The sequence below is a fragment of the Ambystoma mexicanum genome, chromosome 4p, assembly GCF_040938575.1.
Source record: "Ambystoma mexicanum isolate Mex_15411 chromosome 4p, UKY_AmexF1_1, whole genome shotgun sequence".
Lineage (NCBI taxonomy): Eukaryota > Metazoa > Chordata > Amphibia > Caudata > Ambystomatidae > Ambystoma > Ambystoma mexicanum.
Window position 1 is genome coordinate 667,216,957 of NC_090927.1, and position 23,718 is coordinate 667,240,674.

At 43.2% G+C, this 23,718-nt stretch overlaps 1 protein-coding gene across 3 annotated transcripts in view; it reads left to right on the top strand.

The window, feature by feature from the left end:
* Positions 1-23,718, top strand: part of COL19A1 (collagen type XIX alpha 1 chain) — a 2,241,461-nt gene that overhangs the window by 1,917,202 nt on the left and 300,541 nt on the right. For all 3 annotated transcript variants that reach the window (XM_069606203.1, XM_069606204.1, XM_069606205.1), the window contains exons 29-33: positions 1,010-1,054; positions 5,077-5,154; positions 19,745-19,780; positions 19,879-19,932; positions 20,020-20,073. In XM_069606203.1, coding sequence (XP_069462304.1) covers positions 1,010-1,054; positions 5,077-5,154; positions 19,745-19,780; positions 19,879-19,932; positions 20,020-20,073 — 267 coding nt within the window. The remainder of the gene's footprint in view (positions 1-1,009; positions 1,055-5,076; positions 5,155-19,744; positions 19,781-19,878; positions 19,933-20,019; positions 20,074-23,718) is intronic.

The window sequence follows — 23,718 nt, forward strand, 5'->3', positions numbered from 1 at the left end:
CCCTGATTCCAAATACCCTTGGGACTAACTGAAAGCCATGGGAATAATAAAGCAGGAATTGATTGATAGTGTGAAGCAAAAGCCTAACAAACACAGTGTTGCTCCTGAGTCAATCATAAACTCTCCCAGATATTCAGAGACCGGATGGAGAGGTGGGTGTTTGACAGGAATGTTGAGAGACCAGAGGAGTTAAAACAAGCCTCCTGGATACCCTACAAAGAGGGTATTCAGGAGGAATATGCTTGTAACTTAACATGTATCATATGTTGTATTGCTGTATTACACATGTAACTAAGTAACTTGGTATGGTAACACTGTAAATTCGCAACCTTGTAACATTGTAACTATGTAAGCTTAAAGTATTCTTGTTCTCGCGCCCTGATACCTTTGGGTCTAGTGCGTGCTATAAATAAATAAACAAACAAACAAACAAGCTATTGAGTTCCTAGATTTATGATTCTACTAGGATCTTCAATGCTTTAAGGCAGTAACCTACCTTGTGCTGTTTACATTTCCAGTGTGTAGAGTATGTATGATACGTTGTTATAGATTTCTCTATTTGAAGTCAGCTAAGGTACAATAGATGTAAAAGATAGAGGTGGGGCAAGAAACATTTTTTGTAAATCTGCATATGTTTTAAAATACCTACAAAATAAATACTTGTCTTTCTGAATGTATTGTTTCCTGTTTATATGTGTGATGTTTGGGACTCTGTAAATAGTAATACTAGCATGAGACACGCATGTAAGAAGATACTTTTCTGAACATTCCTTAACTCTCTTGTATATTTGTTGAATTCCTCATACTGTTGTATTGTGCTTTACATCTTATTGGTGTCGAAAGAAGGCTGTGAAATACATTGCTCTCGTTTTAAAATGATGCATAATGTATACATGTATAATTGGCGACATTCTGAATTTTCAGAATTGGGTTTCTTTTTCTTGTGTATTTCACAATGCATTGATATTTAACCATGCTCTTTAAATTCAGTATAGAACTGTTTTTTTAGGGTGAGCCTGGCACTTCTGGAGCAGTTGGTCCACGCGGACCTAAGGTATGCCATGCACGTTTCAGGTACTTGTCAACTTTAAAAAATAATGAAAACTGCCAACACTATAACTTGTCACTGTAGATAAATGTTCTATGTGGCGCCAGTTGCGGATGAAGAAATGATCAGTCATGATCACCAACCATTCCCTTCATCAGGTTGGAACATATAACAGTTGGTAGGGTATGCATGCATTTCAAGGGCACATGAGTACTGGGAACAAGGAGTTGTACATCACAAAGGGCTGACTTGAAGCACGCGCATTTGCAGTCTAGTTATCCAAGCAGAGTACTTACTCATGTACAGTACAGTTTTAATCTGGTGCCACCCTGGGCGTCAACTGCTGAAATTACAAACGGGGGCTGTGGAAAATTACATTGGCAAGAGATGGTCGTATGGCTGCAAAGAAATGTATATAAGCTGACATTGGGGGAAATATCACGTCAACTACCGGCTGATTTTCCAAAATGTCCAAACAAATACTGTAGGTTATCTCTACAATATCTACAATATTCAAATCCGATTTTTCTATCTGTTCAACATCACTATTTACTTAATAAAATGTGGTGGGGTAATTTGGTTTTCAATAAGTGTGTGCAGGACAGTGTACCCCTTCCAACTCTTGTATTGATTCTTGCTTCCTTGCAGATCCATTGTTGCTCTTAGAAACTATCTTGAAGACAAATGTTTGCCTTCTTTGATACAATTCTGTAGTGGCTGCTAATTCTAAAGAATTACGCTACTCTATATATTCTCTTTCCTGAAGAGTAAGTGGTCCTTAAGACTAAGCCTACTTTTCAATCGAAAGTTTATCATTTTTCAAATTCACGATGACATTGAAAGTCAGATGTTTCTCGTGCCCCATTCTATAATCAGGCAAAGGATGCTATGTATGCGGTTTAAGGAGGACTAATCCCTTAAGAATCCCTCAAGAATTATCTGGAATCTGGATGTGCCTTTCTCTGAGAATTACACCTTAAACGGCTGTTAGCAAGAAAGACATTTGCTGATTCACAGACTATCTAGTCTTCTGCTAGATGTAGCCGTGGCACCATATTATTACAGTTGTATGCTGGAGATTTACAGGGTTTCAATGCTGGAAAAGTCTACTGTGTATATTATCATAATAGGGATGAAAGAGATAGCTCCATGGTTATCAAGAGATCCATCGATCCCTTCTGGTAATTCAATTGACATCCCTTAAACTATGCGTGAATCAAATTCACATTTATTTATTTATTTATTTGCATTTTTAAAGTGCTCACACAGCCCGGGAGCATCAAGGCGCTGTTACAGGAATATGCCTCTTAGTTGTGTATTCATAACGCGCTTAATATCCAGAGGTTTCTAAGCGCGGACTCGGGGATCAAGCCTTTGTTGCTTGGTGACGTCTTGTTTCCAAGGCGAACACATTGCCACTGAGCTATCCTCCCGGGACAATATGTTTCTAGCCCCTGATTGCTGATCCTCCAGGCACTCGGAATATGCAGCCAACCATTTTATATATATTACCTTCCAAACTTTGTTGGTAAAATTCTGGTAATACTATATTGACACGGATAGAACTTGCCATTGGACTTCAATAAGGGTGGGACAGATACTCTCTCGTGGTCTCGTGTATCCGCAAATCACTTCCAGGAGTTCACAGCAAATACCTCACCAATTATATTTTTTAAATCTCTGAGGCTGATTTCAGCAAAATTAGAAAAGGGTTGCAAGTGGATTAGCGGCCCCAAATCTCTAAGATATGTGTCAGAGAGTGTCAAAACAAATTATTTATCACTTGAAAGGGAAAAAGAGACAGACGGAGGAGGAGGTAGGAGTGGTGAGGTGAGTGTGTAGAAGAGCAAGACAAATATGAGACTGGATGTCAAATGATGCATATATGTTGTTTCAAAACAAAATAAAACTGGCCTCCAGTTGGATAAATCTAAGCTACATCACCCAATACATTTTTTTTAAAGGTCAATAAATCACCTCCTAACAAGTATGGATGCCTTTGCCCTGAAATCTTAGAGAACATAGTTTCCAAGAATACATGTAATGCCAAAATCGCAAAACTATGCACAAGCTTCATTTCATATGCGGACATGAACAAAAACAAATGGTAAATATACTACAAACAGTGTGTGTCAAATATGGTCTAATGCATTCATTAAATAAAAGAAGGAGAAAAAAAATAGAAACAAAAGCAATATTTAAACATATCAGGCAGCAATCAAATCATTCAGGTCATTTAGTTTACCTGAAAGCGCCCTTTCATTGTGTTAATGGCCGTATCTTTTGCAGGGTTAGGTTTTTTCGAGTCTAACATTGTGGATCTATGTCTTCTTCTGGACCAGGAGTCATGCCCGGTCTGCAATAAACCAATGTATGTTATCATTGGAAAAAGTCAGCGTAGGGTATGTCAGTGAAGGGCCAGTGCACAAGCAACACTGGCATTTGCCAACATTTTGTATACCAATCTGCACACATTGACCAATCAGCACACCAATCTGCACACGTGAATGGTCTAGTCATGGGATGCAGAATATGTAGGAATGTGCACCAACATGTTCCATTTTATCACGATGTGTACAGGAGTAGAAGGCATGTGCTAAAGCCATAGATGTATTAATGAAAAGGTGTATCATAAAATAGTATGTAGGGAAAGATTTCTCAAAGGTCCTCACACTATTCATGTGTACTTGAATACCTTCCCTGTTGTCCTTCATCTCTGTATGTGATTTACTGACACTTACCTAAGTACATTTTAACAGGAGCATTTGATCTGCAAGCAGGACAGATGTTTTTGTAAATCGCGAAACTAGTTGTAAATATGGCCATTAGTCAAAGATCAATGTTGGGCATGTCATTATTTACATGCTTACATGAGTATTGCCTTGTCGCGCCTTGAAACACTTGTGAATAGGTGCGTTATAAATGCCATATCATATATCATATCCAATACAACAAACGTTCTCCACATTCAAGCTATGCCCTCAGGCGCGCCTCATGTTCAAGATAGCCAGTATATCCCCGCAAAGGCAACTGTAAACAAAATACCACTCTCCTTGGCTGACAATCTCACCATCTGTGGAGGCCAGTGCACCACCACACGCCACGACGTCGCCAGACTGGAAACCTAGAACTGCAAGAGAGAAAACAACCAGGAAACAGACATTTTCCTGGTATGTGCCCTGTCTCTGGAACAAGTCACCAGCACAGATAAGTCTGGCCTCCTCCATCCAACACTACAGAAAGGACTGAAAAGTCTACAAAGTCTACAAAGAGCATCTCACCAAGCCCTGCTTTCTCTACTCAAGCCTACTTCTCCCCCAGATTTCCTCTTGTATTGCGCCCTCTATGGATTTCAGCTATCCCTTCTACCCCCATGCTGTTCCTGTACCCCTGGGTGACACCCCTCTGTTGTTACCCAGCTAGGAAAGGTGCTGTAGAAAGCCCACACACACATTCAGAAGTGGGATCTGAGCTTCCTGGGAGACATTTAAGTGTAGACCATGCTCTGCACTGCCTGACCGCCCCTAATTACTTATGCTCTTCATGCCTCATTATTCAGCACCCACAACGCTGTTAGGATAGGCACCTGCTAGTTGTATTGTATTGTTTATTTATATAGCACCTATACACAGGAAAGTGTTTCAAAGCACTGGAAATCTGCAATCGCATTTCCACCTCTCAATAAGGAGCAGAAATGCAAAGGCCAGTGTTTGTTGCTGTACAATGCTCTAAAAATCAGGCTGGGGCGCGAATGCTAGCATTTTAGATGTGCAATTTGGAAAATCGTTTTGTGACTCCCCACATTCTTTCTATGCAGCCTGCAAAATCGAGTCCCCGTGCAAAAGTGAATGGCTAAAAGGTCCTAAAAGTGCAGCGCGGTTACAAATCGGAGATCAGTGGTTAGCATGCGGCGCGTGGACTCTGTATTGGCCCGCTGTCACATAGAGCTACTTGTTATAGGTACAGCACACCCATTGTCTGACATAAAATGCAAACATGCCTAATAACATGTTGTTGTTCTTTATCAGGGAGAGCGAGGAATTGCGGGTGTTCCAGGGTCGCAAGGGGAGATTGGTCCAGCGGGAATGGCATCAGAAGGCCCACCTGTAAGTGACGTTAACAATAAGTGATTTGTTTACAAACCTAACTTCATCAAACTATGTATATGTAGAAGCGACTGAACCCAAGGTAACGACTTCGTAAAGTGCAAGATGAAAGAGCAAGATGATATAAACTGAGGATGTTATGCAGCAATAACTGAAAATGGCGCTGGTGATATTTCAATTAATACAATCGTCATTATTCAGAAAAAAATGATAATGCTTTGATAGTACTGCATTTGAAGTAATTGGCACTGCACCGAAAATCGCATTTATCAAAAACATCAACTGTGAATGTGTGGGTTGGAGTAAAATGAAGTGCCTTGTATGCTAAGAGTAGCCATTAAGTCTGAGTCCATTTCCGCCCCTACATCTTTCCTTGGCCACTTTTCAGAAATAGGGATCGGGCATGCCAGTGGCAGGCTGCTAACCCTGCCTGGAGGCATAACGAGTTTAGGAGACTTTCTTCAGCTCGGAAACTGTCAAAGAACAAAGCCCTCAACCTGCACCCGGCTGCAGCCGCCACTCTGCCAATCTATGAATTAGACCATGCCAATACTCTGTTCTCCAACCTTCTCTAGTTCTTCAAGAGTGTCCAAAAAGACTCATATAGACACCAACTCTTTCTCTTGAAGGCCCAAAGATGGTCCAAAATGGCTGACACTTTCTCCCTCTCTGCCTCGCCCTCTCCCTGCGCCACCACCCCAGCCCCCGCCCTCTTGGGCATGCACCCGTGGAAGGAGGTATGCTCTACCGAGTCCAGGCACCTATTTGCTGGATGCAGATACTGCTTTCAGTCTGGACTCTTCCCACAATGATGACAAAGACCCTCCCAGCTTTCTTGCTCCCATAGCACACTTGTTGAACTATTTTACCCACTGTCCCATCAGCGCTGCATATGCATAGATTTTTGTTTTAATGACGCGCACCATTTCTGCATGAGGTGCATCAGAGCCCCAAGGTGTGGGGACAGAGGAAAGGGACATGAGGCATGAGGGCCACTGGAAGAGATTCAGAGATCTATAGGAGGTTTGGAAGGTTCTGAATGGCTGACGCTTTATTTATTTAGTGCTTTTAACTGCCCATAATTGTATTCATTTTGTAATGTACAGGATTCAGTTGCCATCTCGACAAAACGAATGGCTGTATCATCTTTCTTCCCCTCTGTCCCTTTCCCTGTTGCCGTAAATTCATGCCGGCTCTAAGTCTTCCAGTGCAGGTGGATATTGAAATTAGTTTAGGGAGGTAGATGGCGCACAGCACTTGGAAGGTGACACCTCGTTTCATCAGAAGCAAGTGAAGCGATTTCCATGCAGCAGTGATAAGATTTGGCTGTTTTTCCAAGAATCATCCATGCCGGTCGGTCTCCGAAAGATGCTGGTGTTTGGTTGCTTTCTTAGGTAGGCCAGAGGGCCTCTACTTCAGTAGTCAAGGCATGGGACGACCAGAAATCCAAATGGATCTACTGTGTGATGCATTTCAAGTATTGGTTGGATATTTCAAGGTGGGCACATCCCAATAGGGATTCAATAGGGATTCATTTGTGTGATGAATTATGCTTTCAGTATGAAGGGATGATGATTTTAAGTGTTTAGCTTTATTTATTGGGGTCGGTGGTGCCCCAGAGAGTTAGACTAAACCAAGAAGAAGTTGCTTACGTTAGTATTTCCCAACAACATCATCATTTCAATGTTTGTGCCACTCAGGCAGCGTCTTCTGTCAACCCTGTGCCCCCTTCTTGGATGTTGTATAGTCACACTGTTAGTGTTATTCAATTAAGGAAGCCACAAGCATTGTGTCAAGTCGGCGGCCTGGCCAATACTGTTAACAGAAGGTGCTCTGATAAAAATAGGACCTCTACAGTTATTCTTCAGATCTTTGTTTGAGCCAAACATCCCTCAAAGAGCCACCTGTTGCAGATCTAAAGACTACTCCTGAAGTGACCCAGTATCCTTTCCTGTGCCGGCCCATTGAAACCATGCTCCTCTGCCTGATCTCTGAAGATCCTGAGAGGTGCTACGGCCCTTGGACTAGTGGGACCAATTAGTCTTAAAACCTTCTCGATGACCCAGCCCTTCGGATGTGTCCCTGGACTGTCTGGTGGACTGACCAGCTATATCTCTAGACCATTGCTGTTCCAAATTTAACTCTGCAACTTTGGTAGTCACCAGCTTGTGCCCCAAGCCTCCTTCACTCCACATTTCAGCATCCCACCCTCAAGGGAACCTGTCCTGGAGCAACTGCTGTGATTGCGACTGGAAGGACGTCTGTTATCACCTGCAAATGGTGATCGTCGCTAGAACTCTCCTTCCATTCAGTGGATGTAATCTCAGCCCCACCCCCTATCTTCACAACCCCCTCCTTCCAGGATGATCTACAAAGACATCAGCAGGGTAAGTAAGCGTCCGCGTAAGTGCCCCGCCATCCTCCTTAGGATAACATTAGGAACAAGTCCCTTTGGCTCATGTCTCCCCTCCACTCACCTTTGTTCGTCGAACCTGTATTGGTTGTCCTGTCCCTGAGTTAGCCGTAACCTTTGAAGAGAGAATACTTACCTTTCCTTTTGGTAAATTGTTGAATAACTTTTAAATTGTGTGAAACTGATCACCATCACATGCCCATTGAATCCTTGCTAAGAGAACTCCTCCCGGTGAGAAACATTGTGTTGGACTCTTTGACTCTTAAGCACAAGGCCCCATTAGGTGTAGGGTTTGGACTTTTCAAGTTAGAATATTGTTCTTGTGATTGGTTACTATCATTTACTGCATCTAACTTACTTACCTGCTTTGCTTGCTTAAGTTATTTGATTTTTTTTTTATTGAACCTATGGTGATTGTATATATTTGCATTCTAGAGTGGTTTGTGATAACTGTATTTATTGTAAATTGACTGTCTAAACTGAATTATTGTGTCCCATACTGTGTGGACTTATTGGGGGCTCCTAACCCCACTCACACCCTCCTGAGACTAAGGGCCTCATCACGAGTCTGGCAGTAACCCTTAAATGCGGCGGTAGCGCTATTACCGGCGCATTTAAGGGTCTGCAAGATCATGGCCTTGGCAGATTTTTCCCAGCTCTGAGCTGGGGGGAAATCCGCTGAAATTTCGCACTCTTACCACCGGCGGGAAATCCGCCAGCGGTATGAGCGCAAAATTTCCCCATTGAGCCCAATGGGGAATGGGGAATTCCCGAATGGACTCAATAGGGAATGGGCAATACCCGTTCCGCCGAACCCGTGATCCGGCACTATTACCGCCGGGGGTTCGGCGGTAGGGCTAGAGACACATTTCCAAAGGCATTCCCCCTAAGTCGATCACAGCGCTTCAACGCTCTTGAGCCTGGTCCACCACCTCCATAACTGCCTACCCTTGACAATCCATATTGGTGGTCCAGGTTACAAGACTCTGAACAGCAAGAGGACATAACCGACAGATGCCAAAACCACCCATTGACACCACAAGGAGACCACCAGGACATACCTTAGGGCATCTGCAGTTCCCCAGCCCTCCAGGTAACTTGCCCCTCTTTGGTTGGATCCTCCATTCCCCCTAACGTGCTCACAGCATTCCCAAACCCTTGAGCCTGCTCCACCTTCTCCTACACACTGCCTGCCCTCGACAAGCCCTATTGCTGGTCCAGATCACGAGACCCTGAACACCAAGAGGACTCCCCAACGGAGGCCGAATCCACCCATTGCCACTGCAAGGAGACCACCAGGATGCACCTTAGCAGCCCCCAGGTAAGTTGCCCCTCTTTGGTTGGGGGCTTTGATTCCGCCTAACCCACTTACAGTGCTCCCAGGCCCTTGAGAATGCTCCACCTCCCTCCGCCCACTGCCCACCCTCGCCAAGCTCTATTGGTGTTCCAGGTGATGAGACCGGAAGCACCTTATTTGAAGCCTTCTCCTAGACCAGCCTTTCCTGGACAGCCAGTGAAGGGCTTAGGCAAATGGCACCTTCTGAAGCCCCTTCCATGGCCTGGATGACCCAGCCCCTGCCAAGCTTTGAACCCTGTCTGCTGCGACAATCAGGCAGGAGACAATGTTTTTGTATTTTAGTAGTGTTGTAGGTTTGCATTTTGAATCTCACTGTTTTGTCCCACTACTCTTCATCTTTTTCAAAGGGATAGAGTTGGCGGCTTGCACTTTGAATATTTCTGTGTCTTGTGCCACTATGCATCTTTTTCGACAGGTATAGTGATTCTCTGGTACTTACAGCACTCCATCTCAATGGAACATAGCCGTATCCCTCCCAGGGCACATCCACCCACCCGCAAACATCTGCAGCAATTCACTATTCAACTTCAAATTGCACATCACCTCTGCTAGTAGAATGCAGCTGAGTCCTACGATAAAATGTGGTCCAGCTGGGCACATAATTAGTCTCCTTGACTCACCTACTCTCCTGACTATCACAGCACCCATCCAATAACCAGATCTCCATAGGTCGCTAAAAGGGACTTAGCCACCGCTCCCTATCTTTGTTTTGACCAAAATACACATACACACTCTAAAAATCCTCCTCTCAATTCTCATAGCTCGAACTTTGGTTCTCCAAAGGCATTCACCCCACATTGGTTGGAGACAATACATATGGCATTAGGCGCTTTACAAATGCCATATAACATAACATAAACGGAGGCAATCCCTTTCATACATTAAGTACTGTTACTCACATAATATCCCCCACCTCTTGCATGATCATAGAAACTAGGATTCTATGAACGTCAAGTGTGCACCCCTCGAGGATCTCAATTTCATTAAGGTGTCTGGTGACTTCTCGTTGCTGGATCATGATTTCAGCATTGTCTGCATAGTGTTGTAGTGGTACCTGGCAGCTTCCAGGGGTCTAAAATAGATGTTGAAAAGCCACTGTAAGATCATGGTGCCTTGAGGGAATCCATGAAATAAGGTGTTGTGTCAGATTGAAGTTCTGTCTTGTAGGAAGGACCCATAACCATTGAGTGCAATCCGCCTACTCACCTTGAAAGATGATGGTGGTGGAGTAAAATATTGTGACCCTCCTGCCAATTTTGAAGTGATTGCATTCGTCTCTGTGATTATCAGCGAAGGCATTAGGAAGCTCTTGTGTCATATCCAGAAGAGTGTTTTACAGATGCCCTGGTTGGCGTGAACCCTAATTTACTATCATGGGACAAGGTGTTGTGTTTACTGTATTTTTGTAGCCAGGGACAGTGATCAATTTAGCTTTAATGGGAAGCTTTGCGATTGTGTATTGTTTTGCTACAACAGATAGGACTGCATTGGATGTTTTTGTTTGCAGAGTAATACCTTTTTATAAATACCAGGTACTGACCTGGTCTCTAGGAAAGAGTTAGGCAGAGTTTTTTGAATTAGTGCCAATATCTTAATCTTTTCTTTTCTAAGGATAACATGACAAGGATGTCTTTGGGCTGCTGGAAGCTTGTGTGTGTGTGACTATGCCTGCAATCTCTTCTGTGCCGCCATGGTTGTTGTAACAGAAGAAGGAAACTATCATAAACGTTGCTGGATAACAAGTTAACAAGTGCTGATATAATGGCATTTATTTCATCAGTGAAGTATTCTGAAAGGTCATTGCCCACCTTTTGGTGGGTTCCAGGGTGAGAATTAGGTCATAGCTGGCACTTGTATGGTACATTGTCAACTCTTTTGTGTGGTGCTTCTGCAATTTGGATTTAAGCTTACCTGTTTTCCTCTTTTGGAATACGTAATGACAGCCTCTGGCATGCATCCTGTTTTGTATGTCAACTAGTCACAATACAGTTGTGATTTTCACCATCTGCATTCCAATGTGGACCTGCTCTGTTGAGGTCTTCCAGCTCCTCAATGAGCCATTTTTTCTTTATTGTGCCTTTTCAGTCCTACAGGTGCTATTGCACCCCTTATTTTCTCATTTCTATGCAGAATTATTTTAGGATAGAATGTTGAGGTTTTGGTGACATGGACATAGTGGAGGGGAGTTGTGAGGAATTCGACCATCCACGCAGGGAGAGTGAACTTGCCTGGGCTTTTTGATTTTTATTTAAAAGAATGAATGATGCGAGATCAACCTCCAGAAATAATTGTGGGACCATTCCTGCACATATTTTCCACGATCAAGCGCACAGCAGAAAAATAGTCATGTACTTTGGGAGACCCAGTTTACCAGCACCTCCCTCCCCGTCACGCGAAGCTGACAGCTGACAGCTGTAGGTACATCAAAAGCCTCTGACCATGGGCAGCCTGATTAGCATTTCAAGGCTCCATGGATTTGCATCTCCATTGTCACACCTTGCTGGTGGCTGCGAACACTGAAGCATGTTAATTAGCCAGCCTCAGGGAAGGCCTGGGTGCAAGAAGTGACAATGGAGACCAGAGACCAACACCTCTTTGTAATGCAATTTATGAACTTGCTACTAAAACCCCTCCTTGGTATTAAAGGGCAGTGAATGTCCTGTCTGGAACCACTCCTTTCAGAGCAGGGAAGTATGTGAATTGTAGGAGACAAATGTCTGCCTGCAACCCCCTACTTCAAATGAGGCCCCTGTTGTGACCAAGCGCTGCATAGAACTGTTAATTAGGGAGACACTTTGATGTACAGCAGACAGGAAGATGGTTAGGACTTAGAAGTGTATGTTTTCATCCTTCCCCTGTCTGTTGCCAGTGCTCTGATTGTGACCTGAAGCATCACTGAAGATTGTAGGTGGGGACCCAAGATTGGTTCATTAAGCTGCGCTTAGCCTGCACCAATCACTGCACAGTCTACCTTACATCTTCCACCAGTGAAGGAAGGCCAGGAGTTCCAAGAGGGAAGCAAGATCCCTCCTCTTAACATCTCCCTGGTAACAGAGGGAGATACCAGACTCAGAGGACCCGTCCAGCAGCTCCAGAACCGGTACCCAGCCAGCACACAACGTGTCCTGCTATGTTCTGACAGCAAGCTTCCTAGGTGGGAAGTGCCGGAGAGTCTCTGGACAAAGGACAAGGCTGTTGTCTTCAGTCACTCTCCTGAGCTTTAGGCCATCCGCCTTGAAAGGATATGGGCCCTGTGAAGAGGCTAGGAGGAGTGCCACACAAGCATCATCCAGCGTTCATCTTTTTAAGGACAATTTCGAGACAGTCGAGTCCTTGAACCGCATCCGGCTGCGCCACTGACTGTTGTCACGCCGCAGTCACCAGATCCATCCGAGACGTCTCGACGAGCATTCCAGATCCACCAACCAGCATAGAGACAACGATTCTTGGCCCTGAGCCGCTGCGCCAGACAGCCTGCAGACGTCCGTCCTGCCTTGCTTGCCGAACTGCCTGCTGCATGGTACCCGCAGCTGTCTCCCCCCACTAACTCTGTCTCCCGGGCTCCAAAGCGCCCTGGAACTGCCTCAATGCTGCAGGCACCAAGAATCTCTTCAGCACCAGGTACATTGTGGTTCTGCCCCCCCCCCCCCCCCGGTGCTTCTTTGAAGGCCCCTAGAGACAGTTACGACCCATTGCTCCTTTGGTGTTGAAATCAAATAATCTTGACCAGTAAAACTGATTGCTTTACCAACTACCCTCCGGTCAGTATCCAGAGTGCATCCCTTTGCTTTGTGAAACTGTCTGTCCTCTGTGCTCCTTTACAGTGTGGGTTGTAATTGTAGATTGCTAGAACTGTCTGTTATAGTAATAATAAAGTAGATATTTGGATACAACCTTGACTGGACAGTCCCTTTTATCATTGGGTAATAATTGTATTTTTGCTGTGCTGTAACTTAGCAACAATCCACGACCGTGCAGAGATAAGCCTGCCGTTCCATCCACGTTACCAAAATTGGACAAGGAGGTCTTATAATTTATTTGTATTTAGTTTAGTTTAGTTTATTATTTGATAATGTGCTCCAAACCCAAGGGTAGCCGAGCGCAGCAGTCACAAGAATACTTAAGCTTAGGTTACATACATAGGATACATACAGAAGATGCATTACATGAGTTAATAATGTATTTGCAATACAGGTTTACAAAAAGTAGAAGCTGTGAATACAAGATACAGGATGCGGGTCCCTTACATGAGATAGTCTATTGTCAGGTTCCAGAAGTGTCATGGTAATTAAATGTGATAATAGATCCGGGCCTAGCGCAAAGGTTCAGATTGTAAGTCATCATTAGTCCAGAGCCAACTTTACACGTTACATCTAAATCTGGTGTAGGGTACGTTGGCTCTCAATGCGGTGAGGATTGCATTCCAAGCACAGGCAGCTCTAACAGGGAAGCTTGCTCCACCCGCTTTAGTTAGTCTGAATCTGGGTATTTCAAGTAGGAGGTGGTTAGAGGCCCTAGTGTGGTGAATAGAGGATTTTCTAGTCAGTCTGGCCGAGATATAAGGGGGCACAGTATTGTTCAGACCTTTATAGGTGAGGGATAGCATCTTGAGGAGAACTCTGTCACTGATTTTTAACCAGTGATGGTCTTTCCTGATGTTAGATATGTGAGTTCTGCGGGGTATGTCCAAGGCTGCTCTAAGAGCATTGTTTTGCACTATTAGCATTTTGTTTGACAGTTTTGGTGGCGCCCGCATAAAGGGCGTTACAGTAATCCAATTTAGACATTACTAATGCATTGGCTAGTTTAATACAATTGGTTTTGGAAAGGTAAGATCTGCAGGCCCTGATTAATTTGCAGGTGTAAACTGTGGAGGAAGCTAGGGAATTAACTTGCTTTTTGAGAGATAAAGTGGAGTCGAGGTAGAAACCTAGTGTTTTTACCTCAGTTGCCACTTTAATTATATTGCCATCTATGTTGAAGGTGAGATAATTAGGGCTAAGTTTTTTGAGGTTAGAGTCGGAACCCAGGATCAGTATCGCTGTTTTGACATCATTCAGGCAGAGGCCATGGGAGGCCATACATGCCTGAATAAGGAGGTAAATCTTATTTACTAGAACTGTGTCTTTGACAAAGTTGCCAGATAGTGGTATGAGGATCTGCGTGTCGTCCGCGTAATTAGTATAAGTTACCCCCCGTCTGTCCAGTTTGCCGAAGAGTGGCTTAGTGAAGATATTGTACATTGTGGGGGAGACACATGAACCTTGTGGGATGCCACAGCTGATTTGTATTAGGTTCGCTGAGGCTAAGGGGGAGAACACTCTCATCGTACGGTTGGCTAAGAAGGATTGTACCCAGGCTATAGCTTCACTTGAGAAATGGGCGGCAGACGCTAGGTGGTTGCATAACACTGCATGGTCCACCAGGTCAAAGGCAGCCGATAAGTCAAGGAGGAGGAGCATAGCTGTTTTACCTTTATCCTTCAACTCGTCGATATGTGTCTTAAGGTCGATAAGGGCCGTTTCAGTGCCATGTAATGGTCTGAATCCAGATTGGCGTGATCCTAGTAGTTGGTTTGTCTCCAGATAGTTTTGGATCTGGAGGTAGGCTACTCTATCGATAATTTTGAGGATAAATGGGACTGTGGTGATGGGCCTGTAATTGGTAGGGATAGCTGAGTCAAGGGTCTGTTTTTTAAGGAGGGGCAGTACCCAGGATTCTTTGAGGTTTGTGGGTACAGTGCTGGATCTAAAGGAGGCATTAATTAGTTTCGAAATGAAGGGTGCTAAATCTCTTGCTGCGTCCTTGATGACTTGTGCTGGGCAATTGTCACCTTGGCAGTTAGAAGGTTTCAGTGATGAGATCACCTTTTCAGTTTCCAGAATGGATATGTTAGTAAATCTGAATAGTTTGCAGTTACTTTGGGTGACTGTTCTGGGTGTGTCAGTCAAGTGGGTGGTATGGGTTCTTGTGGGGCTCAGGGATGCTTTCTTCTTTGCAATTTTGGTTGGTAAGGTTACAATTTAATTAGCTAAGGCATTTTGGATACTAGTGCACCATTGTTTGTCCTTGGGGACGTTGTCTGTGGGAGCAATAGGATTTTCCATTTCCCAGAGGATGGAAAAGAGTTCTTTGGAATTAGAGTTGGCTTTGCTAATTCTCTCATTAAATGTGTCTTTTTTGGTTTGGATTATTTCCTTCTTATATTTTTTAGCAAGGTTGTCTAGTAGAGTTTTATTTTCCGCCAAAGGTGTATGCCTCCAGATAGCTTGGAGTTTAGGTTTTTGGATTCGTAGTTCTTTGAGGTGCGGGGTGAACCATGAGTTAAGATGGGATTCTCGTTTACTTTTAAATAGTTTGATAGGGGCAATTATATCCAAGACTTTGGACATAGCATTGTTAAATGTCTCGACTAGCGTATTAGGGTCAGGGTTAATATCACTAGCAGTGAAAGCTGGTAGGAGGAGTGGGAGTCATTTTTCAGACGTAATTTCTTTTTTGCTTCTAGTCGGCATGGGTGGTACTATTTCCAGATTATTTGGTTTAGGAGGCTCTATAGTTGATGAGAAGCAGATGAGGTGGTGGTCGGTCCAGGTTTGTGGTAAAATATTAGAAATGGTGGTGGCACAGTTGCGGTTGGCTATCCAATCTAATGTCCGTCCTTTTATGTGTGTAGGGGCTAGAACTTTCTGGGTGAGGCCATGATCGACTAAGATTGATTGAATGGAATAGGCTTGTTTGTCCTCATTATCATTACATCCCAAGTTAAAGTCACCTAATAGAAGGAGCTGGGTGGAGTATTTGATGTTATTGGTAAGGAGGCTGGATAAATCTTCCTCAAAGTTACCTAGTGGGCCTGGTGGTCTATACACTAGGAGGACAGTTAGTGTACTATTATTAGAGATAGGTATTTTGGCAGAGAGAAGTTTGCAAGATGTTATTTCCGGGTGAGGGGTAAGTCTTGCAGCTAACTTAGTTTTGGCAATGATAGCCAGGCCGCCTCCCTTAAGTTGGTCCGATCGACTCTTAGTATGTTGTAATTGTCAGGTATGGCAATCATGAGTGCAGGACCTGCGGCATCATGGAGCCAAGTCTCAGTGATTGCTAGGAGATATAAATTATCCATGGCAAGTATGTCGGCAATTTCCATATTGTGTGCTATGAGGGACCTCGCATTGATAAGGGCACCTGATAAGGTAGAAGTTGTAGTTTTTTCTTGGATGACTCTAGGATTGGGAGTGTTGGGCCTCTTCCGGTTATAGAAGAGGTCAGTTTGTGTTTTAGGGTGCCTTTGTGCCACTAGGGCAAGAAGGTTCGGGTCGGAAGCAGTTAGAGTTAAAGTAGAACCTAATGGTCTAGTTCTTTTGTTTTTGAGGTCATAAAGGCATGGCAGTCTCGCTCTAAGTCGTGAGTTTCTCTCTTGCAAGTTGCAAGGTTTGGAGTTGGTGTGGGCCATTGTTATGGTGATGGTTAGAAAAGTCCAGAGTAAGGTACAGAATGTGTATGTGAGGCGAGTTTTGGTGGTGCACATGTTGGGAGACAGGTAGCAAAGGGACATCTATATTTGAAAATCCCAGCAATGACTGAGATGCATACAGCAGAGTATACCTAGATTTGACAATCACAACAGCGACTAAAATGCATACATCAGAGGGCACCTAGATTTGACAATCCCCATCAGCAACTAAAATGCATACATCAGAGGGCACCTAGATTTGACAATCCCCATAAGCAACTAAAATGCATACATCAGAGGGCACCTAGATTTGACAATCCCCATCAGCAACTAAAATGCATACATCAGAGGGCACCTAGATTTGACGATCCCCATCAGCGACTAAAATGCATATATCAGAGGGCACCTAGATTTGACATTCCCCATCAGCGACTAAAATGCATACATCTAAGGGCACCTAGATTTGACAGTTCCACCAGCGAAAATGCATACATCAGAGGGCACCTAAATTTGACAATCCCAACAGCATCTAAAATGCATACAGTGGGAGGCACTAGATTTAGAAATAGCAATTTGGCTTTGTTTACCTATAGCCCAGTCGACACAGACATAAGCAACTGTGGGCATAATGGTACGGCTATGACAGTTTAGTCTGGTGATACTAAGTAGCACTGCATCTCTAGGCTAGGTAGACGCCCGTTAATGGTACAGTGGTATCATGGTAAGCAAGACCATATATAACTATCTTAATGCAGAACATGTGATGGTGCAAATATATCCAAGAGGGTGCATTTGCAGTACATTAGCATGTGAATGGACGTCTGTGTATCATATTACACTAGATAGTACATCCCAATAGTTTGTCTGTGTTACCATCACATTCAGTTACACTTGATGGTATATGATGCGTGCAGAGTCTAAGTCAATGACGGTTCGCCGTAACTCTAGTAACACGTAATTTTGCAGGCCAGATTGAACTTTCTCTGCCATTAATAACAGTAAACTTAGCTGCTTTGTTGCGGTGAGTAGATCAGGTGAGGGGTTCAGGATAGATGATAGATCAGGGTAATGAGCCGAAAACATAGAGTAGTGCAAGGTTTGGAACGCTGGATCCAGGAAATAGTAGGGACAGAAGCGGGTAACTGTTTGATGAAATGCGGGGAAATGTACTTACATGGACTCGTGAGCGCAAGTCAAGCAGGAAGTCTGGCCGCCGCCGCGTACGGCCGCGGACAGATGCATACAGGCCCTTTGAGTCACGGCCCTTCAATAGGAGCGGCCGGCTTCTGCCTCCGGTTTGCGATGCGGGGCTAAGATTAGCTTACGGCCAATAAGCTGTTCGACTCGGGAAACAGGCTCAGGTGCTCGTCGTAGGGATCGTGGCGGCCATCTTCAAATGGCTAATGCCGTTGCCTTGAAGATACGGTCAGCAGCATGTCGGCAAAGAAAGTGAAGTGAAGTAGTGAGGCATTAGTGCCTTACTTCAAGTGCTGGTGCGCGGATGCACCCATAGATAACAAAGCTGCACGGATGTGCACATGTACCTCCTGATAGTGTCACGAGGTGGGGGGGGGCTCCTGCCCAGCCCAGGATGGCTGTTAAAATGATTTCAATCTGTTAAGATCCCTTCTGGTGTACTAGGGGTGTGGGGTTGATTGATGGTTTAAAAACTGATATTCATCCGTGGGCCACTGGTGCCTCGGAAGTTGATTCATCACAGGCGTAACACAGGTATTGGCATATTAGTCCTGTCGATCAATATACAGATTCCACAGTCAGCTACCCTCCTTTCACACACAAAGTTTGTGGAAATCCACAGGTCAAAATATACAGATCTGTCTTACATTATTTATACAGTAGCAGAGGGTTCAGGGAAAAAATATACATATTTTAATCAGTATACACGTTAAAAAAACACAGACATCATAATAAAATACATAAAACACAATAATAATGTTTACCTAACCAATGTTGTATCCGACTAGCATATCATGCATTTCTACATTATCTCTTATTGTTGAGAGAACAAGATGTGAGGTTAGTAATGGAAGTGAGAGGCATATTTACAATTAATGCAAATTGTTGACCCTCTCTAATTTGTGTCAAAGAGGGTAAACATTGTGCATTGATTGTAAATATGCCGCTCACTTCCATTTGACCTGTGGATTTCCACGACCTTTGTGTGTGAAATGAGGGTAGCTGATTGTGGAATCTGTATACTGATTGTCTGTGTTGGTCCTCATCCACAAAGTCCCCTATAAAAAAGAGGACTCTTATGCTCACCTGTATTATCCCCATATTAGTCCTGTGACATTTTTCTTAAAGGGTCTATATTTAAGAGTAGTATTTTTGGCATTGCAGTTCTTCTCTGTTTTGTAATGAATGTTGAGCTTTTGGTCGGATAATAAATTATGGTTGGATGAGAATTTTTGGGAGGTAATTATTTGACTTAAGAGGACATCATATGTAAATATCACATCCATTGTGTGACCGTTTGCATATATAGGCTCTTCCGCACCTTGTTTAAATCCCACATTGTTTCTATTGTCCATGGGTTCTTGTGCATTTTTAGTGGTGTAATGCTCTTTTACCAATCATCCTGTGTGTTCATGCTTGATGGTTTATTCATGTATTAATGTATTAATGTGGAGATGTGCAACATGCTACATGGCTATATGACACTTCACAGCTCTAAGAGCGAAAACGTGGTGGGGGGTGCAAACCCTAACAAAGCTTTACCGCTGGGCGCTGATTAATCGCAAGTTGTGAACTTTGCATGTGTTGGAGTTAGGTAGCAATAGCTTGGAAGCATGGTGGATTCAAGGGTATGGCTGCCTCAATGATTCCATGTTAATAGGGCTGGTTAGACTTAGGTTGGAGCGATAGTCAAGGCATGTTATTGTCACCCAAACGGGGTAAGCGATCAGTAATGTTTTGCGTCTGTTTTCATTCTGCATTTGGTCGTTAGGTTTTCAGATGACTGACTGGCTGATTGGGAATCTATTTGAATTCAAAGGCTACCGAATTATAGACATACATTATTTAGTACTTTTTTAAAAAATGTTAAAAAACAAAAACATATATACATGTTGTAATCCCCATAAAAATCAATAAATCAATCAAATCTATCTACACCAACTATTTCTCAGTCGCTCAAGTCTACCACAATCACTTTTCCCAGCCATCCACATTTATAAACAACTGAAATGTGTGTGAGACTGTTTTCTGTAATCTTTCTTTATCTGATATTGTCCTAGTTTCATGAGTTTGTTGCGTGTGCATTACAGATCAGTCTTATCATTGTGTGACTGAACATCACAACACTAGCACTGCCTGATATTTATTTGTACCTGTCATTTCACAGGGTCCAAAGGGGTCACCTGGACAACAAGGTATTCAGGTAAAACACTATTTGAATAGTTATCAAAAGTGGGCTCCATGTTGGCACGTTCATCTGTTATCATGTTTGGAACAGTTGTCATTTGTCTCAATTTCTAGGGTCCAAGGGGCCTCTCGGGATTGCCAGGAGCTCCAGGCAGCCCTGGTAAAGATGTAAGTATTGATTATGGGGACGGGGTATGCTTGACCATCCGAATGTTTTGTCGCCGTACCAATAAGTCTATATGTGTTTGATTTCAGGGACTTCCAGGAAGAGATGGAAAACCAGGACTTCCAGGACCTCCTGGAGAACCAGTATGTACCCATAGGGAGAAATATAATATGTTATAAAGACATCTTTAAGGGCCAATGTTACCGTATAAAGAACTGATTCCTCCCATAGGTTCAGTCACGGAAACATTATGTATACATCTTAAAGTGTATTTGGAGTTTTAAAATACAATTGATGCGTGTGTTTCTAGATGACATTATTTAAAGTATACCTTGGCTTCATACTTTCTTGAGTGCACTGTAGGCGCAGGTGTGAAGGTTTTTGGCATCTCTTAAGTTTTACTTAAAAAGATAAAGCCGGTGTGCAAAAGTCAGAAGCTAAAGTGAAGACCTTTAGGAGTTGATGTTAGTCAGTACCATGCCGAGTTACCTACTCTGCTATGCAAAAAAGTGGCATTCTGCAGGAAAAAGGCACGGCATGCCGCAATAACTTGCTACAATGAAGCTTTCAAAATGCTGCTTGCTAACGTAGTTATGTAACATGGAACCCTGCCCCAGAGTATGATGTCCTGTCAATGCACACCAATGTTAAATATAAGTTTTAGGAAATCAGTGATCTTTGAATTAGAAGGATTGGTACAGTTAAGAATTCTTTTACACAGGTCTTCGTCCCACCTGGGGAATCTGCCCACTAGTCAGAATTCAGAGAGTTTTGCTAGAGCCGTCTCAAAGAATGTGGAGGCCCTAGAATAAGGCTTTTTGGAGTACAAAATGTCGAGTATGTTATCTTATTGGACATGCTTCATCTCAATGCCCCATTTCCTAAAATATTTCCAAGGTAGGTTGGTACTCTTCCACAGACAAAGTTTGAAATCGTGATGCCTTTAGAAACACATTTTCCCCAGACAAAATAAGAACAACACATAATTTTAAAAAAACGTAGGTCATGTAGTAACATGTTCAAGCTGTGTGTGTCACGACCTTGCTTTGCTGTTACATGACATGTTCATCTTAGCATTGATGGGTTTATGGTATGTCACCAATGTTGGAAAAATAATTCCACTTAATGAGGTTTCATTTTCTGAAGGTTGATTAGAATTGCATTTATTGGGTAAATTGTACTTTAAACTTGAATGGAAACTATACCTCAAACAGTCTAAAGCATGTAATGTGGGACATACCAGGGAGGTTATGTCTGAAACTGACAATCTACTTCACTATTTCACTGGATGACCAGGGATTACGTTAGGGGAGAGGCAAGGGGTGAGATTTACCTTGGGTTTCACGAGAGACGTCACGACTGTTCAATATACAGAGTAAACAGCCTTAGCCTTCTTGGGATGGGAGCAAGGGTGGCAAATTGAATTATGAGCTCGCTGTGCCCGTACGACAGTTCACATATTTCATGTTGGCCACACAAAGTATTTGTAGCCACTCTGATTCCCCTCTCTCTCAACCATGCATTGTACCCCTTTAGGGTGCAATCAAAACTGTGATTGGCGGGTAGTCTCGTCAGTGTTATGTTCCTCTGTAGTTTTGTGGAAATGGTGGGCTTCTGCTGTCCACCAGTGAGTTACATCTTGAATTGTTGCTGTCTTCATTCCTGTTAAGGGCTTGAATTGTTTGTACTCCCAGACTTTTGAGTCTCCTGCCCTGTGGCCTCCCATGCATTAGAGTCCTTGGTAGCTGTGGCCTGGGATCCATCTGCAGACCCTTGCCCTGGGCATTTTTTCAACCTTGTAGTCTGTTTATTCTTTCTGTTTCACTCTTTTTTTTATCTTGGTTAAAAGGTGATTAGTTGTCTTTTTCTGTCTTGTGTGCTTTTATTTTGTTATGCTATGTCTAAATGCATTTTTCAGTGCCCGAGAAACCTCTTTGGGAGTGAATGATTGTGTCCAATGTGTTCTTTAAAATTTAAATGTAATGGAATGAAACGAGGGAGGTTAAAATAGTAGTTGCCTGATTTGCCTTAATTTCATCTTCTTCTCATTTCCGTAGGTTAAATAAATATGTCTTAGCCTCTGTAAGAGAGAGTGAGAGAGAGTGTGACCAGTCACACAGGAAAATCCACTTATCTCAGAGCAACCCTTACACTTAACAACCAAACATTCAAAGTAAAGCATAGACAACATAAATAAAAGATTACCAAATAAGCAAGGTCTTGGATGACTCCTGCTTGCTTTGGGCAGATTCTGGTCTCCCAGGAAGTCAATTTCTCCCAACAAAAACAAAGCCTTAAAGCAAGTCTTGAAATGTTCCAAAGAAACAAAAAATCACTCAAACAAAAAGTACACAGCTAACAATGTCTTCTTAGTTGGATGAACAGCTTTCTTGTAAAGGTTCCATAAAGAAAACAGAACCAGTTGTAATCCTAGATAATGTTCAAACAAAAGTACTACTTCCCCTTTGATAACAACTTTGCTTTTCTGCAGCATTTTCAATGCAATTTGTCAGGATGCTTCTCTTAAAGGAGTTGCTCTCTCCATGACAACGTTCTCCTGTAAATGTCACTGTGAAAGCAGGCTTCTCTGTCTCATGTACTGCTTCTACTTCAACTTCATCAACGTGCAAATGTTCAGACAAACTTCTAGACAACCTCAGTTCTACTTTCTGCTGCTGCAACTGGATAGTATGGAAATGTTTTAGGCAACGCAAGCAAGACTCTTTGACCTCTACAGGTTGGCAGGGTACTCTTCTTTCATCTATTACAAGAAAGGGCAGCCTCTTTGCCTTTCCACTAAGTCTGGTAGCTACCTCAAAATCTGCTTTAACTCCTAACTGCCACAGTTTCAGCTTTACAGATGTATATGTATTTCTTGTTACAAGCACCCTGCTGCCCCCCCCAGCTTCATATGCATCTCTATTTCTCCAGTGTTTACCCCAAAGCAGCAATGCCACTCTCCCAGTTTTATAGAACTTTGTCACCCGTGTATCAGAGGATTCTGGTGTAGTATCAGCTTCAACAACTTCAAGACAATGAACTTCAGTTCTTATATGGGCTGACTTCCTCTTTGGAAGGTTCTGTTTAAAGGCTTGGGCAAAGCGTGTTCTACTTAAACGTTCAACAACTTCTGCAACAATTAAATGTAGAGTGTTACAAGAGTTAAGGTTCACTTCGAAATCAGATGTAGGCATACGCAATTGCTTCTTGATGGTAAACTTCAACTTGCGTTCCCTTTAGACAACATTCGACTTTGACAATGATCAGGAAACACAATACTTCCCACGCGGCTTCTGAAGTGAGATATTCTTGTATCTGTTTGGGAAAGTCTACTACAGCTTATTAGATCATTACCACCACTGTTCTCCCCGTTAATAGGAGACACCCGACTTCTCTGGGCAATGATTTTAGTGAAACAATGGGAAAATAAAGACTCTCTTCACACGAGAGCACTTCAGCTATTGCAGGATAAGCGAGTGATATATTTTCCTTTTGTTTGACAAGACTTCCCACAGCTACGAACGGGTTCAGTAGCTCTGCCTTCTATGCGAGTGAATTCCAGCTGGTTAAATTTATCGGCAAGGAGTTTCTGCTGCTTTGGAGTACGGCCCTTCATTTCCAGCAGCAGAGTTACAGCATGACTTCTTTTTCTCTACTACTGCTACCAAAGGCTCTCATAGGATCCACACCCTGCCTCAGAATGGGTGTCTCGAATTTGGCCTTGATAATTAAGAGTCTTCCTTTCTCCAGCTTCCCTCAGCTTAATTCTGCACACAGGTCTTGGGTAA